At 40.8% G+C, this 18,520-nt stretch overlaps 1 protein-coding gene across 1 annotated transcript in view; it reads left to right on the top strand.

Moving 5' to 3' along the window:
• The window catches only part of LOC311585618 (solute carrier family 22 member 19-like), a 33,632-nt gene extending 27,067 nt beyond the window's left edge, over positions 1–6,565 (top strand). The window contains exons 9-10 of the mRNA XM_084761043.1: positions 4,684–4,887; positions 5,982–6,565. Coding sequence (XP_084617169.1) covers positions 4,684–4,887; positions 5,982–6,042 — 265 coding nt within the window. The 3' untranslated portion in view covers positions 6,043–6,565. The remainder of the gene's footprint in view (positions 1–4,683; positions 4,888–5,981) is intronic.
• The last annotated feature ends 11,955 nt before the right edge of the window (positions 6,566–18,520 follow it).

Genomic DNA, 18,520 nt, shown 5'->3' with positions numbered 1-18,520 from the left:
TTGACCACTCCCACAAGCTCTCCACCACAATTACTCCAGCACATTTTGGAGGCAGTACAATTGTGGGTTGAAAGGCTTTGTGGCTGAGTTATTTTGCTGGGAGCCTTGCCTGGTTATAGAAGATGGGCACTTTCAGGCTTCATATCCCAAATTACTAGGAGTTTTAGAGAGCGTTGCTCTTGAAGATTCTTTGGAGTTCCTATTGCACTAGGTTTTCCTATAGCCACACAATTCTCCTCACTTAATTTCAGCCATCTTTCCCAGTTCTCACTCAGATCACCCTTCCTCCTCCCACCGACTTCATCCCTCCTATTCCTGTCACCACCTACAGTTCACTCACATTTTTTTTTTTAACTTACCTTCCAGGGAGATCCATACATTCCTATCTTGAGTATTCCTTGTTACTTAGATTCTCTAGGTCTGTGAATTTTAGGATGACTATCCTTTACTTGACAGCTAATGACAAGTGAGTGAGTGAGTAAATATCATGTTTGTCTTTCCGGGCCTGGGTTACCTTGTTTACAATACTTTTCCTAGTTCCATCCATTTGCCTGCAAATTTCATGATGTCATTGTTTTTAGTAGCTGAGAAATACCCCATTGCGTAAATGTACTATGCTTTGTTTGTTTGTTTGTTTGTTTTGTTTTGTTTTTTTCTGTTCATTCTTCAGTCAAGGGTCATTTAGTTGTTCCTCATTTCTGGCTGTTATGAATAAAGCCACTATAAACATAGTTGAGCAAGTGTCTTTTTGTTAGGATGAGGCATCTGTTGGGGATATGCTCAGGAGTGGTATAGCTGGGTCTTTAGGTAGATTGTTTCTCAGTTTTCTGAGAAACCACCATATTGATTTTCATAGCGGCTGTACAAGTTTACGCACACCCTTGCTCCACATCGTCACCAGAATGAGCTGTCTGTCACTTGTGCTTTTGATCTTAGTCTTGCTGACAGGTATAAGATGGAACCTCAGAATATTTTTGGTATGCAGTTTCCTGATGGCCAAGGGCATTGAACATTTCTTTAAGTGCGTGTCAGCCATTTGCTATTCCTCTGTTGAGAATTCTCTGGTTTGATCTGTGCCCCATTTTATTTTATTTAAAAAATTTTTATTTTAGTTTTATTAACTTATTCAGATTACAACTCAGTTGTTATCCCATCACTTGTATCCTCCCATTCCTCCCTCCCTCCAGCTTTCACCCTATCTTGTAAAACCACTTTGGAAATCTGTCTGGCGCTTGCTCAGAAAACTGGGAATAGGGCTTCCTCAAGACCCAGCTATTCCACTCCTTGGAATATACCCTGAAAATGCTCCACCACACAACAAGGACATATGCTCAACCATGTTCCTAGCAGCCTTGTTCATAACAGCCAGAACCTGGAAACAACCTAAATGTCCCTCAGTTGAAGAATGGATATAGAAACTGTACCCCATTTTATATCGGATTATTTGTTTTGTTGATATCTAGGTTTTTTTTTGTGTGTGTTCTTTAAATATTTTGGATATTGACCCTCTATCTGATGAAGGATGGTAAAAATAGTTTCTTATTCTGTAGGCTGCCATTTTTTCTGTTGTTCACGTCCTTTGCCATACAGAAGCTTTTCAGTTTCATGAGGTCCCATTTATTGATAGTTGATCTTAGTGCCTGCACTATTGGTGTTCTGTCCAGGAAATTGTCTTCTGTGACAATACATTCAAGGCTATTCCTCACTTTCTCTTTTATTAGGTTTAGCATATCTGGTTTTATGTTGAGGTTTTTGATCCACTTGTACTGGAGTTTGTGCAGAGTAATAGATTGGATCTTTTTGCATTTTTCTATATGTTGTTCTCCACAGAGCTGTCAAATAGCACCATTTGTGGTAGAGGATTTCTTTTTTTCAATAGTGTATTTCTGGCTTCTCTATGAAAAAAACAGATGGTCATGTGGAACAAGGGATTCTTAAAGAATATAATTTTAATGATTGGCCTGTCTGTTTTTGTGACAACCCTATGGAGTTTTTATTACTCTGTCTCCATAATAGAGCTTGGAATCAGGGATGGTGATATTGTTGAATATTTTTTATTGTATAGGATTGTTTTAGATACCAATTTTTAAAAATGTACTGACCCACCACCAAAAGTGAAAAAAAAACCCCAAGTTAGACAAAATACTCACCTTTATACCCTCTGTCATATCTCCTGTCCATTTCCTTTATTCAGTTCTTCTTCGTCCTCTATTATTTAGCATCTATTTTTCTTTTTTTCTATATGCTATACCGTACCCACAGGTACATTTATTTACAGATAGACACATAGTGATTAGAATCTAAAATGAGGGTTAATATGTAGCTTTATTATAGATGTATGACCTCATTTACTATTTTACATTCTAAGTCCATCTTTTTTTTTTTTTTTTTTTTTACAAATGGTGCAATTCATTTTTCTTTAGTCAAAGTAGTATTTGGTTTTTACATTTATATGTTACATGTTAATAATCATTTCATCTGGTGGTGAACAACTAGGTTCTTTGTTATCATTAATAAAGCAGCACTAAAGAGGGAGTTAGAGATATTTCTATGGTACGATATGGACATATCTAGGTATATGCCCAGGAATGCAACTGCAGGGCTATTTGATAGTTATATTCTTATATTTTTGATAAACTTCCAAACTAATTCCCACAATGGATGTATTAATTTTCATTCTACCAAGAGTTACTAAGGGATACCTCTCTTATCTGTTGATTTGTGAGATATGCTTTCTATGCTGTTGGCTTTTTATTCATACAGTTCAACCTGTCACAACATCTTTAAAAAATTTTTTTTTAATTTAAGTAATGACTCGGATATGAACTCTGGTGCCCCCTATTGGACCACTTCCCTTTGGTGGTGAGATCTGCTGCCACAATATCTTAAATAGTCAAGTTCATCCATAGCATATTTTAGTGTTGTGGTTAATTTTTCAGTATGGGCTAATAACGTTTATTATCAGAATTATTATTATGGCGGTATTTTCTAACATGCTAGCAATCAATCAAGACATAGACACATGTTATATTTTAAAATAGTCTTAGTTAACCTGGTGCAGGGCAGATATTAATCCCTTAAACTACTTCCCATGCTGTCTGCTTCTAATGATTTCTATCAAGCTACCTCCCATCCATAATCCCAAACATTTCTAATTTTAATAATCTGGGTCAAATCTCCATCCACACAGGCCATGTGCTTCTCCTCCACCTAACACATGGTGCAGCCTTCTCTTCTTCCCTTAATCTTGAGTCTCTTCTTTGTCCCAAGATTCTCTCTGTCCTCCAAGCCCAGGAACCTTAACCATGATTATTCCATTTGCTCTGCCCAAGTATGATGGCCTTTTATTGGCCAAACAGGGTGGTCACTTAGGCAAGGCACAAGGAAGGGCACAGAGACAGCAACCAGTAATTAGCATCAAAATACATCAGACAACCACCAACATTTTAGGATCAGGATGAAAATATATCTTTCTCCCTCTTTCACCCTATTTCCCTCCCTAGGTCTGTGAAAGAAGGGGACCTCCTCCCCCATCATATGGTCACAGCCTATCAAGTCTCATCTTGGTAGTCTGCTTATACTTTCTGAGTGCCACCAGGCCTCCCCACCAAGGGGAAGTGGTCAAATATGAGGCACCAGAGTTCATGTCAGAGTTAGTCCCCTCTCTCCACACAATTACGGAGACTATCTGTGACTATTCTTAGTGGAATATGTACTTGGCACTCAGCTACAAGGACTGATGAAATATGATGTTATCAAATTAACTGTGCCAAGGAACGAGGGTGGGTTTGGCTACTAAGCACCACTGTGACTAGATGGAATCAAAACACTGGAATTTTAGGGTCTATGAACTTGCTGGAGGAAGGACACCAAACTTAGGAAGTGAAGTCTGCTTACTATCAGAACTGTGAATAATGCTACAAGCCTCAAGTAACCACTAAGCCTACAGAAATATAAACTGCAGATCCTGGAATGATCTTTAACACTGGCAACATCAGAATTTTGCACCCATAATGACCTCAGGCATCACTGGAACCAAAGCTCCAGTCTCTCAGAGGAAGCTCATCACACTGGAGCCAAAGCTCAGCCCCACACTGAACGCTGGAGGAACTGTGCTAGAGACCAAGTTGCAGGTCTCTGATTATGCGTTAGCTGGAGGGCTATGTACCACGTGCTTCACCAACTGTTGGCCTGAGCAATCGGCATTCTATGTTCTTTAAAAAACTTGGGAGCTGATTGCCCACACCTCAGTGGTCATGAAAAACTGGAGGTTTGCTCACCTAATGCTCTCTGACCTGACAGAAACCTCTAACATATTCTCCTTTGGGGGGGGGTCCCTCCTTTGTACATATTGACCTTCCTAATTTTATACTGTATGTCATGCCATCACACACACACACACACACACACACACACACACACACACACACACACACACCATAAAAGCTAAAATATAATATCTGTATATGAGAGAAAATGTGGTATTTATCATTCTGAGCCAATGCTTTAAGTGCCTTTATACTCTGGCCTTGACAAAAACTACTATCAAACGAAAGAGAAATTTGCAAAGCACTCTACCAACGTCCTCACTTTGATTCCGATGATTATTTTAAGATGCTGTGTCACAGTACCATGAGTACAAGTTTGCTAGATTATTTTCTGAATTTTGTTTTATGCTCCAAGGGGGACAGCATTAGGAGTCATTGGAATTGCTGCTAGCGCGGGGTCATGCCTGGCTCCCCTTTTTATGATCCTCACGATGTACTCTGACTCCTTGCCCTGGATCATCTATGGAGTCCTCTCCATCCTCAGTGGCTTTCTTCCCTTTCTCCTTCCTGAGACCAAGAATCAGCCACTGCCTGACTCCATCCAAGATGTGGAAAATGAGTGAGTAAAACATGGACTGTCCCCTTAGAGGACTTGTGTACCAATGGCCTGTGATGTGGAAGGTGAAATAGCATTCAGATCATCTCTTTCCCAAGCAGTCAGACAACTAGGCTTTTACCCATTGTGATGGGCATAGGAGTCTTCGCTGTATCCATTTACAAAGTAGATTCAGATGGGCTTGGTTGTCTCTAGACACAAAAGACGGGCTCTACTAGGATGGAGATTTTTTCATAAATAGACAAAATCATGTTTTCTGCCCTCTCCATTGTTTCCATTCTGGGCATGTTATCAATGAGCCTGGATTTGGGATGGAGACCAAAGAGTAGTAGAATCCTGTTTCTTTTCCCTACAGACTGGGGTTAGAAGCACATGTGTCCATGCCTAACTTTTTACAGGAGTTCCTAGGGTTTGAACTCAGGACTTTCTTCTTGTGCAGCAAACACTCTATCCAAGGAGCCTTCTCTTCAACTCATGAAATACATTCTTGTCTGTATTTTGCAGTTATGCAAATGGCATATCATCCTTCAAACTCAGTTACCAGTCAACCCAATGAGTGCTGGTAAGCTGTCTAAAGCTGACAGTTCTGGAGGCATGGGTGTCTGCCATGATCACTTAATAACTTAGAGAAAATTACATACAAGACTAGAGAGCTTGCCACAGATGACATTTTTATCTGTGGGAAGAACCCTTATTTTTGATGCAAGATTCAGAACCATCTTGATTTCATTAAGCTTTTCACAAAAGCTCAGGACAGAAAGAATAGCGTGGCCAAGAGTGAGATCCTAAAACAGAAAAGAATAGGCTGTATTTTTTACATATTAGTGTACTTTCTGTGCTACTTTTCCTTGAAATCTCCCTGGAGAGGGCTATGACAAACCGGGTAGTAAGTACCATAGCTGACTCATAGAAGTTCCTAGGGAAGAGTTGGGTTCTATTTCCTCAGATTTAGTCAAATCTCTTGATGGGAATTGTGAATTTTCCAAAACCTGGTGAGTGAAGGATAGTGTGCTCTTACAAATTCAGGAGATGCCTTTATTCTCTGTGTCAATTTAGGTTTGTTTACATGTTTATAGTGTTTGTTGTATGTGTTCTAGGGGGAAGAGTTCAAGACAAGGAAGGCAGGAAGGTGCCATCATCCAAGTGACACGGTTTTAAGGAACTCCAGGAATTGGCCTTTGGTCAGACAGAAAGATAAAGAAGAATGTCACTCAAGATGTGGTGTTATAATATAGGAGATGGGGAAATAGAAGGATCCAGAGGATCCTAGAAACCTACAAGAAGAACACTATGATGGGCAGATCTGGGCCCAGGGTTTCTGCTCAAACTACAGCACCAATCAAGGGCAATACATACAGTCAGCATCAAACCCCTACCCTGACCTAGCCAAGGGACAGGACATTCTCTACAGTTAAGTGGAGAGTGGGGACTGACTTTCACACGAACTCTGGTGCCCCATATTTGGCCATGTCCCCTTGATGGGGAGGCCCGATGATACTCAGAGGAAGGATAGCAGACTACCAAGAAGAGACTTGGTACCCTAGCATCATATTCAGGGAGAGGAGGTCCCCCTTAGTCACAGTCATAGGGAAGGGGAATGAGGTAAAAGCGAGAGGGAGGAATGGGAGGATGCATGGGATGGGATAGCAAATGAGATGTAATATGAATGATTTTATTTTTCAATAAAAAAAGAAAAAAAAAGATGTGGTGTTCTAGGATCTTTTCTAGGTATTAGAAAAAAATTAATATGAACCGTATTTGAAACTGTTTTACTAAATTATTATATATAAAACACCTATAATTATTCACAGTAAGACAAGTGAAGAAAGCAAAAGTATTTTTAAAGGAAATCCCAAAGATAGAGCAGAGTCTGAGGGAAGGTCCAACCAATATCTGGCCCAACTTGAGACCCACCCCATGGGAGACAGTCACCTCCTAACACTATTAAGAATACTCTATTATGCTTGTAGATATAAGTCCTCTCAGAGTCTCCACACAGCGGCAGATCGAAACAGATGCTGAGACTCACAGCCAAACATTAGGAGGAGTGTAGGGAACCTTTTGGAAAAGTGGTGGGAATAATAGACTCAAAGGAGACAAGAGCTCCACAAGAAGACCAACAGACTCAACTAACCTGGACCCAGGGGTCATATGGAGACTGAGGCGCCAACCAAGGACTATGCATGGACTGGACCTAGACCTACACATATGTGGCTGGTGGGCATCTTGGTCTTCATGTGGATCTCCTAGTAAGTTGAGCAGGTGCTGTCTATGACATGGTCTCTATTGTCTGACTTTTAGATCCCTTCCACCTGGTGGGGTTGCCTTGCTTGGCCTTCAGTCTTGATCTGACTAGATGTGTTGGGGTGGGTTGGTAGCAGGGTGTGTGTCTCCTTTTCTCAGGAGTAGGGCAGAGGGGATAGGGACTGGGAGGAGAAGAGGGAGGGGGCTACAATCAGGATGTAAAGTGAATAAATAAATAAAGGAAACCTGGCAGGCTTATTTGAATTTATTTTAATTTTATTTTTTATTTGAATTTATACATCAAAACATTTTAAATTAAAACCTAACTACACGATGCTCCCTTTCCTTCCCTCCTGACAAGCCCTTCCATGCCCTTCACTTTTCTTGAGTCTCACCATCATCTATATGCCCCAATTTCCCAGTTAATTCAAGAATATCTACATCTGTTTATTTTAATTTTTACTTTTAATGGATTCTTTGTAAATTTTACATCGTTCCTCAATTCCACCCATCTCCCAGTCACTTTATTATATCTGCCCTCCACCCTTTCAATGTCCTCTTTAAAATAAAACAAAAAACTAGAAATATTAAAAAGAATCTCATTGTGGAAGGTGTAGTGCGTCATAGTGTGTCATACCACACACCCTTTTGCTGACACAGCTTTACTTGCCAATGTTCATTGTAATGAGTCATTGGTCTGGTGCAAGGCCTCTGGCTTCTGCTACACCATCAATACTGAGTCCTCACCAGGACTCCACTCAGATATCCTGTTGTTGCCTGTTGTCATGGGTAGTCTTCAGCTTTGGATCTGCAGAACCGTCCCTTTCACACTCACCACAGCAGTTCATAGATGCGGTGGATGCTAACATGAGCCAACTCAGTTCTGTTGGCTCTGTTTATTAACAATTAAACTTTATTATACAACCCAACTAGCATATATAAGAAGGAAAAAAGGTTAAAGGGACAGAAGAGTAAACCTTCTGGAATCCATTCCGCAGGACGGGTCCTTAGGTGTCTCTGTCCCACGAGCTGGTCCGGTCCCTTGCTCTCTCCACGCGCCCTGCTCGCCTTCACCTGTTGTTTTTCTTTGTCTCACCTTCCCAGTCACAAACAAAGGGCGATCTCCTTCTCCCTTCGAGGGTCAATTAGGAAAACAATAGCCACGGTGGGGTTCCCAGGTCGGCTTCCTGAATTCCAAGCCCAGGAAGGCTCCAAACAGTCTGTCACAAAGTATTCATGGCTTGCCCCAAGGGTAAAGCCTGTTGAGACTGCTTCCACCTGTGACAAAGCTTAATCTTTCCCACACATCCCCCTTTTCTTTTAAAAAATTAAGAACTATACACACACACACACACACACACACACATATATATATATATACGCATCAGGACATACAACAAGACATAACAAAGTCTTTTTATACTTGTTAACCTAAGGGAAAGTATACCACTATCCTACCAAAGAGAGTCCTTTTTTTTTTTTATGAGAAATTGTAATTATTAATCTACTAAAGCTTTTAGTAACACTCTGGCTATCTAGTCTTTAATCTCATTAGAGACCCAAGAAGGAAAATCTATCTAATAAAGGAAGTGCTGGCAGGCAACTTCCAAGTTGCAGAGTACAGAGAGAGCAGACTGTCTGGATAGTCACCGAATTTTCTCCTTTATTGGGGCAACCAGTCTTTAGCCTTATCAGCCCAAAACATCCAACGAACTGCTTTTTGAAGCAGGAAATCCGATAGTCTGGTCATCTTTCCAGCATCATTGTCGATCATTGCAGACAATCATCTTGTCATCAGTAGTAGGATAAGAGCAGTAGTAGAGTAGTTTTTTCGTCTAGTGACCATTTTGTCACCAGCGTCTCTTGAAGCCCCCATCTTTAATGATGTAAATGGAGAGGCAGCCAGGAGCGGATGTCTCTCTTTGTCAGGAAAGCCTTCATCATTAAATGTCATCTTTTGTGGATCTCTGAAGAGTTTGAAGAGTAAATCTATCTATTTTTACAGTTATCAATCTATTTTTTTTGAAGACATATATGAGCTATTAAACAAACCTGCTTTATAACAAAGTGAGTATCTAATAGGATTTCTACGTAACTAAATACCAACTTTTATCCCCGATGATTTTAAACAGTTTTTTACAAGACATTAGTGGTACATGAATAATACATCAAATAAACATTGAACAAAAAGAACGTAACTCAGTTCCCTGGTTGTAGGTTTGGATGGAAGCTGAACTGGTAAGCCCACCCACTCTCCTGCACCTGTATCACCAGAGCCAGCTCTCCTGCTTTGCCCTGGCAAAGGGCAGGGCCAGATCTCCCATTCTCACACCATTGGATCTGTTCCCCCCCCCCCCCAGTGCCAGCTCTCCTGTGCTGCCCAGGTGAGGTGTGGGCCCTCTCTTCTGAGTGCTGAAGCCAGCGAAGGGAGGAGCCAGCTCTCCTGAACTCACTATTGAGTCCAGCTCTCCCACACCAAAGCCACCAGAGCCAGCTCTCTCAGGTGGCCTCATTGTGGATTGGGGCCAGCTTCTCATAGTGCTCAGACATCGAGATGACCTCAGGCGGCAACCCAGAGCAGCAACATTTGTGTGGCCTTGATGGTAACATGGACCTTGGCTATCAACACAGACCCTCATTGCCATATGAACACAGACCCAGACATGGCCCATACTGGCAGTGTAAGCTTGGATTTCATCATAGTCTCAGGTGGCAGTTCAGGGCACTCATATCAGTTTGGCCCTTGGTGTCAGGAAAGCCCTTCAGAAATTAGTATTTTCTCAGGTAGCAGGCCAGGCAACTGACATACAGAGGCTTTTGGTGGAAACACAAGCGACAGACATCAGCAGGTCCATCCATAGACCCTAGATGCAGTAGGGGCATGGACCTAGATATGGCTTTTAGCAACAGCCTGGTCCTGGCCCTCTCTTTCCATGGTCTCAGTTGGTCGCACAGGCTCCTCATATCTATCTGGTTCTTACCACTGTCACATGTCACACCCCACCTCTCTCCATAGTGCACAAACTGCTTGGCCTCACTTTCTCTCCCATTTTTCCATCACATATTTGCTAAGCAAATAATGCCTGCCACAGAGACCCATGGTGGATGTTTGGGTGTCTCTCTTCTGGATGGCTGTCCCAGGGTTGTGGGGACCTGGAGTGGGTGCTTGGAGGGCTTGTCAGAATATTTTTGTAGTTGGAAATACTTGCTGCATGTCTGGATAGACTGTAGGTAGCCATCTTCACTTAGCTCTGGCGTAATACCTCAGAAAGATTGCCGTGGCTGACCCTTGCATTGGTTTCTAGTCTTGGCCACTTGGATGTAGTATTTAAGTGTGGGGGGTGTCAAGATAAATTTTTTGGAGGCCCACAGAAAATGGCAAGTGAAGTGTTAGTGGCTCCTGAGACACCTAGAATAATCCCAATCCACTGCACACGGTGTTGATGCACTAGGAATTCCTAGAACTCTAGTGAATTCAAAATGGATCTGAGTGGAAGAGCTAAATGGTATATACTCACTTATATCGAGACACTAGTCCAAGGTGTACGTCCCCATGAAAAACTGTACCTACCAGGAAAGTGGGTAAGAGGGGAGGACATCCTATTGAGACTTTAGGTGTGAGAAGCCTGGGAGAAAGAGGAAATAGAAGGATCCAGCGGGTCCTGGAAAACTACAGGTGAGTCTGGGCCCTGGGGTCCTCCACAAACTATGGCAGCAGCCAAGGAAAAAATAGGCAGTAAACCTCGAACCCCTACCCAGACTAGCCGATGGACAGGACATTCTCCACTGTTGAGTGGAGAAGGAGATCCAACTTTCCCACAAACTCTGGTGCCCCATATTTGAACATGTCCCTTGGATGGAGATGCCTGGTGGCACTCAGAGGAAAGATAATAGGTCACCAAGGAGAGACTTGATACCCTATGAGCATATACAGGGGGAGGAGGTCCCCCTCAGACACAGACATAGGGGAGGGGAGGGGAGTAGGGGGAAAGTGGGAGGAAGGGAGGAATGGGAGGATACATGGGATGGGCTAACAACTGAGATGTAATATGAATATATTAATTTTAAAAAATTAAAATAAAAAAAAGAAAAACAATAAAACAAGACAAAAAAAACCCCCCAAAAAACAAAAAACAAAATGGATCTGAGGCTAGGGTGGTGATTGCTTCCCTCTTCTCTATGGACGTCTCTTGAGGTGACCTTGCCCCCCATTTCCTCACAGATACATCAACCTGGTTGATGGTTATTAGTGCTTGAGGCTAGCATGGGATTTCCCCGTCAGTCTTTGAAAGGCTTATACACTGAATAGTAATATTAGATCTACATCTTGAGTCTGGTATCCAGAGTCTGATTCCCAGGATTCTGCATGGGCTCCATGCCCACTCACCTCCTTACCCACTGGTTCCTCATCCCCACCTTGAAAGGCCCATGTGAAACAGGGTAAAACAACAGAAGGATTTCTAGAGGAAAGATACTTATTTCACAATGGTCAGTAAAGTGTATGGGAAGAAGAGAATGAAGCAGAAGAGAAGGATAACGAGAAGGAAAATGACAAGAAAATAAAAGTGACTTGAAGCCAAGAGTCAAATACTCTTTTCAAAGGTGTGCCCACTACTGTGCTGCATCCAAACACACCTTTGCCTTCTGAAGCTTTACAGCCCCTTTGCAAAAGCAGCGATATTAAGGACCAATTCTTCCATACATGAAATTCTAAGATCCATATTAAAACTGTAACAAGAATATAGGTTAGGTTTAAAAACATGAGTCTTCCACAGGTTACAGAAGGATAAACTGATGGAGTAAGAATAATAAACTGCATTCTTGAAAACACCTTGAAAAAATTCGAACTTATCTAAAATTGATAATGCTGTGTAAGTCTGTTTTCCTTAGCACTGAAAAAACAACATAAGAGCATTACCTTTCAAGAGGACAATAATACCTTTAGTAGACACTTGAAACTAACAAGTGATGGGGAGACTGGAGAGAAAGAGAAACAGTTGTGTGCACAATGAAGAGAAGCAGACAGATTATAGAAGGAAAATTAGGGCTTTGAGTTTGTCAGGAAAAGGAGGCCTTTCAGTTATATAGATTTGAAAGTGGCAATACCCTTCCCCTAAGTCTGTACTGGCCACACTCCCAGAAAGTAGAAGGGCATTTCCAAAGAGAAAGACAGAGGCCGTAACTGTTTCTGAGTCCAGAGTATGATCTGATCTCAAGAGGGACCAAAGAAGTGCAGAGGAGTTGGGAAAATGGGATGTCTCTATCAGAAGGGATTGTGATGGTTACAGAGGGAAAGGGTGGGGGAAATTAGAAGTATAGGTCCAGGAGAGTAAGTGGGGGCAGTGGGGACAGAGGTAGGGGAGAAAGATGGATAGAACATAGTGATAAAGGATATGGGGGCCTCAGGTTGGAGGAAAGAGAAGGAAATCAGAGGAGACAGGCATGAGGATGAGAGCTATGAACCTTGGTTGGAGGAAAGGGCAAGAGAAATCATCAGGTGGTGCTAGGCTTTTGGAGGGGGAAGGACAGGTGGCAAGAATCAGGTGACAGGGTTTTTTTGTGTTTTTTTTATTTTTAAGAAACCAATACTGTAGTACATTCCCTAAAAGTAAAGTACAAACCTTAAGCCAAGGTGGTGGGTTTTAAACTAGTCTAAACCATTGAGCAATATAAGGGAACAGGTCTGGGTGCCTTGGGGTCCTTTGGACTTGACCCAGACTGACTTTGCAATAACCAGGTCTAGGAAACTGGTTCCCTTTCCTCTGAAGTAAACAGAGCTAGAAGGAGTTGCTCAAAATGATCTTATGTCAGGCTATGGGTGCAGTGGAGATTCCAGAAGGAAAATTAGGGCTTTGGGTTTGTCATAGGAGGCTTTATAGGAGGACCAGTTGATCTCACAGAAGTGCACAGCTTTTCCTTTGAGAGTAAATCCCCATAGTCTTGTCAAAATCCTTGGAAGAACTTTTTAAAAACATACACGGAAGGGGTAAGATTTTGTTAGAATAAAGTTTACAGGATTTGATGAAGTAGAATATCAACTGGACCAAGCTAGAATCATTGGTAGTGAACAGATGATGACTGTCATGGGTCCCATGGGGGCAGGTGATTATTCAAGTCAGAGTGGGTGACTTTCAGGAGTGGTTTGGTGTAACTGGAAACTTCCTGACCTGAAAAGCAAAGGGGACATCGAGGGTTTTGCAGACAAAAAGACAAAACAAGTAGAAGGAACAAAGAGCCTAACTGAGGGTGGCAACAATTGACAAACTCTGGAAAAGCCAATGAGTCCATGGCTGGTTCCTACTTTACCGTCTAATAAATTTAGTGTTTCTGGTTTTTTGCTGAGGTCTTTGATTCACTTGGACTTGAGTTTTGTGAAGGATGATAAATAAATAAGGATCTATTTGCTTTTTACTACTTGCAGACATCCAGCTGGATCAACACCATTTGTTGATGATGCTTTCCTTTTCCACTGTTCGATTTTGGCTTCTTGATCAAGTTAGGTATGTGGGTTTATTTCCAGGTCATTAATTCAATTCCATTGATCAACCAGTCTCTTTTTATGCCCATAACATGAAGTTTTCATTACTGTTCCTCAGTAGTACAGCTTGAAGTTAGGGATGGAGATACCTTCAGAATTTCCTTTATTGAGAATGATTCTTTCAAAATCTATAAAGAAATTCTTTTATCATAGAGGATTGTTTTTAGCTATTCTGTTTTTTTTCCCCATATGACTGAGAATGGTTCTTTCAAGATCTATAGAGAATTGTGTTAGCATTTTGATGGGAATTGCATTGAATCTATATATTTCTTTTGGTAAGATGGCCATTGTACTGTTAACCCTACTGATCTTTCCATCTTCTGATATCTTCTTCATTTTCTTTTTTCAGTCACTTCAAGTTCTTGTCATATAGGTCTTTTACTTGTCTGGTTAGAGTTACACCAGGATACTTTATATTATTTGTGGCTATTGTGAATGGTGTTGTTTCTACAATTTATTTCTCAGCCTGTTTGTTATTTGTAAACAGGAGAGCTACTGATTTTTATAAATTAATTTTGTAACAAGTCACTATGTTAAAGGGGTTTATTAGATGTAGGAGTTCTCAAGTAGAGTTTTGGGGGTAGCTAATGTATACTTTCGTATCATCCATGAATATGGATACTTTGACTTCTTCCTTTCCAATTTGTATAGTTTTGATCTCCTTTAGTTGAATTATCACTCTAGCTAGGACTTCAGGTACTATATTAAAGAGATATATAGAGATTGGCAGTCGTTTTGTCCCTAGTGTTAGTGAAATTGCTTTGCGTTTCTCTCCATTCAATTTGATGTTGGCTATCGGTTTGCTGTGTATAGATAGCCTTCATTATGTTTAGGTATGTTAGGCATACCTTGTATGCCTCATCTCTCCAAGACTTTTATAATGAAGAGGTATTGGATTTTGTAAAATGCTTTTTCTGTATCCAATGAGATGATTATGTGATATTTTTCAGTTTTTTATATGGTGGATTTCATTGCTGGGTTTTCATATCTTTGGTTTTTTAATTTTACAGTTTTTCAACACATAAATACAATACACCACATACTGCAAGAAGAACCGTGAAACAATCAGGAATTATATACATGTTACATTCATAGTGTTTTGGTTATTTGTATTTGACAACCTTATAGATGAACTAACAGAAACTTACCCAAGACCAGAACAAGAGCAAGCCAATCAAAAGTCTAACACAGATTGGAGCAAAGCTCAGTAGGTCTCCCCTGTAGCTTAAGATCTGCTTGATGTTGATTGTTGCTGGGGGAAGAACTGTTATCTTACTTTAGGGATATGGTCAATACCAGGTTGTCTGTGCTCCAGTGCACATATAGGCAACATTAACCAAACAGCAGAATATGAAAAAAGGAAAAAGGACACGAGTTTTACAAAAAAAAATGTGTTCAGGCATCTTGGAGGAAGTTGTGGAGCACACAAATGTGGGACATTATCATAATACAGGGTATACATGTATAAAATTTCTAAGAATAAATACTGATAAGAAAATGTATTTAAAAGAAATATTTCTTGTGTGTCGGGTTAGGTTAAGTAAAGTGTCCACGTATTGTGACAAGTCAGAATTATTCAGCTTTGATTTCTAACTTAACATACCTAGCAGGATGAACACACCACAGTGATATTGAGAAATGTAGGTCCATGACATAATACATCTGCAGCTTGTGTGAGGCCCAACAGTCAGCCCTGAGCACTGTGGAAAAACCCAAACATTCCAGGAGATTATATTCCTTTATAGGCTAGAGTGTGAGTAATTTCTAGTACACTACACCCATGCATGAGCTCTAAGTTCTATCCTCAGTATTGCCATAAGTATACCAGTAAATAAATAAAACAAAAACAATGATTGGGTTCTAATTGGCTCTACTCTAGGAGGAGCCATCAAGGAAGCTGTGCTGATGTATAGGATCCAGCGAGAACAGAAATTGATATAGAATTATTGTACTGTGTGGCCACATATTTGAGAGTAACAATTAAGGGCTTATGTTGAGGAGTAGATTCAATAATCTACTTTTTGTTCTATCATCACTATATATTTCTATATCCCCTTTCTTTCTTTTCAGCTCCTATCTCCTTACCTACAAAAGGAAGATAAGGTAAAAGAGAGACATCCCTGAGTCCAGTCTAGTTTTCTCTCTGTGTAAGACCAACAATAACTTATAATCAATTCCCAATGAAAATAAGTATCCGTAGCCCAAGAAAGCTAACAGGAACCTACCCGACCCCCTTAATGGAAATAAGGTGTCATTCTCCGAAGGTTTCTTCAGACTGATTTGGGGAAAATAATACCTTTGTAGGGCCCCAAAGAAAATTAGGGGAAATAATTAAACAAGCCAGGGATAGCATTTGTGGTCCAGTTTCTAAATGTTAAGAAATTCCAGGATTAATAGGAGTACTGTATGGGACAGTCTGAAATGCTGGACCAATTGAGAATGGAAGCTTTCTTTGAAGCTGTCCTGTTCTGATGGATAACAGCAACTGAAGCTCCTGAGGCTAGAACACAAAGGATGCAGGATGTCAGTGTCCAGCCTGCTGAGATGAATGAATCCTGTCAGGTCCAATCCAGCATTAGTGTCTGGTTCTTTTGTTCTGAAAGCATAATTTCTCATAAGTATTATACAGTTCTAAAATTATAATTGTATGAAGTGTATGGGATGCACAAAACAATTAAGGCTGGTTCTCTGCTCTTTGTATGAACAGAAGTAAGACATCTAAAAATCTTCATTGATGCCGTATGAAGAATGAGTCTAACAATATGTCACAGGAATTCTGTGACCAACACAAAGCTTTGTCTATGCACAGACATTCGTATCTCAGCCAGTCTCAGAGCTATTCCCATGTAGTGGGATTAGCAACGTAAATTACCTGCTTGTTCTGCAGCTGAATTCTTTACATCCTGATTGTAGCCCTGTCCTTCATCACCTCCTGATACCACCCCTCCCTCATCCCATTTCTGTCCCCCCTGTATTTGTTAGAAAGGGGAGCCCTCCTCCCCTAACATCTGACCTCAGCCTATCCAGTATCCTCTGTACTACCTGTAACCTCTTCCTCTGTGGTCTGGCAAGGCTACCCTGCCAGGGGGGAAGTGTTCAACATAAGGAGGCCAGAGTCCATATCAGAAGTACATCCTACTTCCCATATTGTGGGACCTGCCAGGAGACTGTGCTGCCTATCTGCTACATCTGAGCAGAGGATCTAGGTCCACATCACACATGGTCTTTTGTTGGTATGTCAGCCTCTGTATTGTAGTGTGGTTATCCTGTAATAAGTGGCTAATATCCACTTATGGGTAAGTATATACCTTGTGAGTCTTTCTGGGTTTGGGTTACTTCACTCAGGATAATTGTCTCTAGTTCCCCCATTGCCATGGACTGTCTCAGTTGGGTATAGGTCCTTGGGAATGGGGGTCCTTGAAGTGTCGGTGGGCAAAGATCGGTGAGTGACAAACAGAGACAAACCCAGAGATACTGTTTGAATCTGAGTGTATTTTGCAGACAAGCAAGCTGGGTTTTTATACATTTTTTGAAATGGGGGGGTGTTTTTCATGGTTACATTTTTTCATACAATTCAAAATAAGGATGCAGAGTAATAATGTCATCAATCTTAAGTCAATCGCTTGGTATCAATACACATGTGCCTTCTTTATCAAAGGTCAATGTTCTCTCATTATGCCAAACATCTGTGAGTCAAGACAGTTTTTTCTTAGCCCTTTTGTCACTATCCGGAGCTTTCTTAAACACTTTACTTGTAAGTCATAATATAAACTATGATTAATTCTTAGCCATGCTTTTATTAACAAGTGGAATGGAACTTGGTAAAACTGCCTGAATGACCCTTGGCTGAAGTCCCAAGCTAGGGGTCTCTTAGCAACACAGTTACATTTGAAAAGTTCTGATATGAAAAGTAAAAACAAAGGCAGAATATTATAAAACAAATGAGTAAGAAGAAAAATTGCAATTAGTCACTCCTGGCAGGAACATCAGACTCATTCCAGGAGGCTCTCCTTGGTGGGTGGTCATTGCCTCTGGTTTGTGTAGTATTTGTCACACAGACTCTACTGGAGGGGTCGTGACAATCCATTTGCTTGCAAATTTCAAGATTTCCTTATTTTTGATAGCTGAATAGTATTCCATTGTGTAAATGTACCATAGTTTCTTTGTCCATTCTTTGGTTGAGGGACATCTAGGTTGTTTCCAGATTCTGGATATTACAAATAAGACTGCTACAAACCTAATTGAGCAAATGTCCTTATGGGGCAGCTTTTCAGTATATATGCAGGAGTGCTGTGATTGGGTTTTGAGGTAGGATTATTCCCAATTTTCTGACACAGTGCCAGATTGGTTTCCAAAGTGGTTGTACAAGTTTACACTCCCACCAGCAATGGAGGAGTGTTCCCCTTTCTTATGTTAAACCGTGTGGGCATCCCTGGGATGAAGTCTACTTGACCATGGTTGATAATGCATTTGATGTGTTCTTGGATTCTGTTTGTGAGAATTTTATTGAGTACTTTTTGCATCAATGTTCATGAGTAAAATTGGTCTGAAATTCTTTTTTCTTTTGTTAAGTGTCTGTGTGTGTTAGGTACCAGAGTGACTATGGATACATAGAATACATTTGGTAATGTGTCTCCTGTTTCTATTTTGTGGAGTAGTTTGAGGAGTATTGGTGTTAGCTCTTCTTTGAAAGTTCAGAAGAATTCTGCATTGAAACCTTCTGGCCATGGGATTATTTAGGATGGGAGACTTTTAATGACTGTTTCTACTTTCTTTGGGGTTATAGGACTATTTAACTTGTTTACCTGATCTTAATTTAATTTTAGTAAGTGAAATCTACCAGGAAAATCGTCC

The sequence above is a fragment of the Acomys minous genome, assembly GCF_964271855.1.
Source record: "Acomys minous genome assembly, chromosome: 2".
Classification (NCBI taxonomy): Eukaryota; Metazoa; Chordata; class Mammalia; order Rodentia; family Muridae; genus Acomys; species Acomys minous.
The sequence above is the reverse complement of the archived record's forward strand: the minus strand, read 5'-3'. Positions and strand labels throughout refer to the sequence as shown.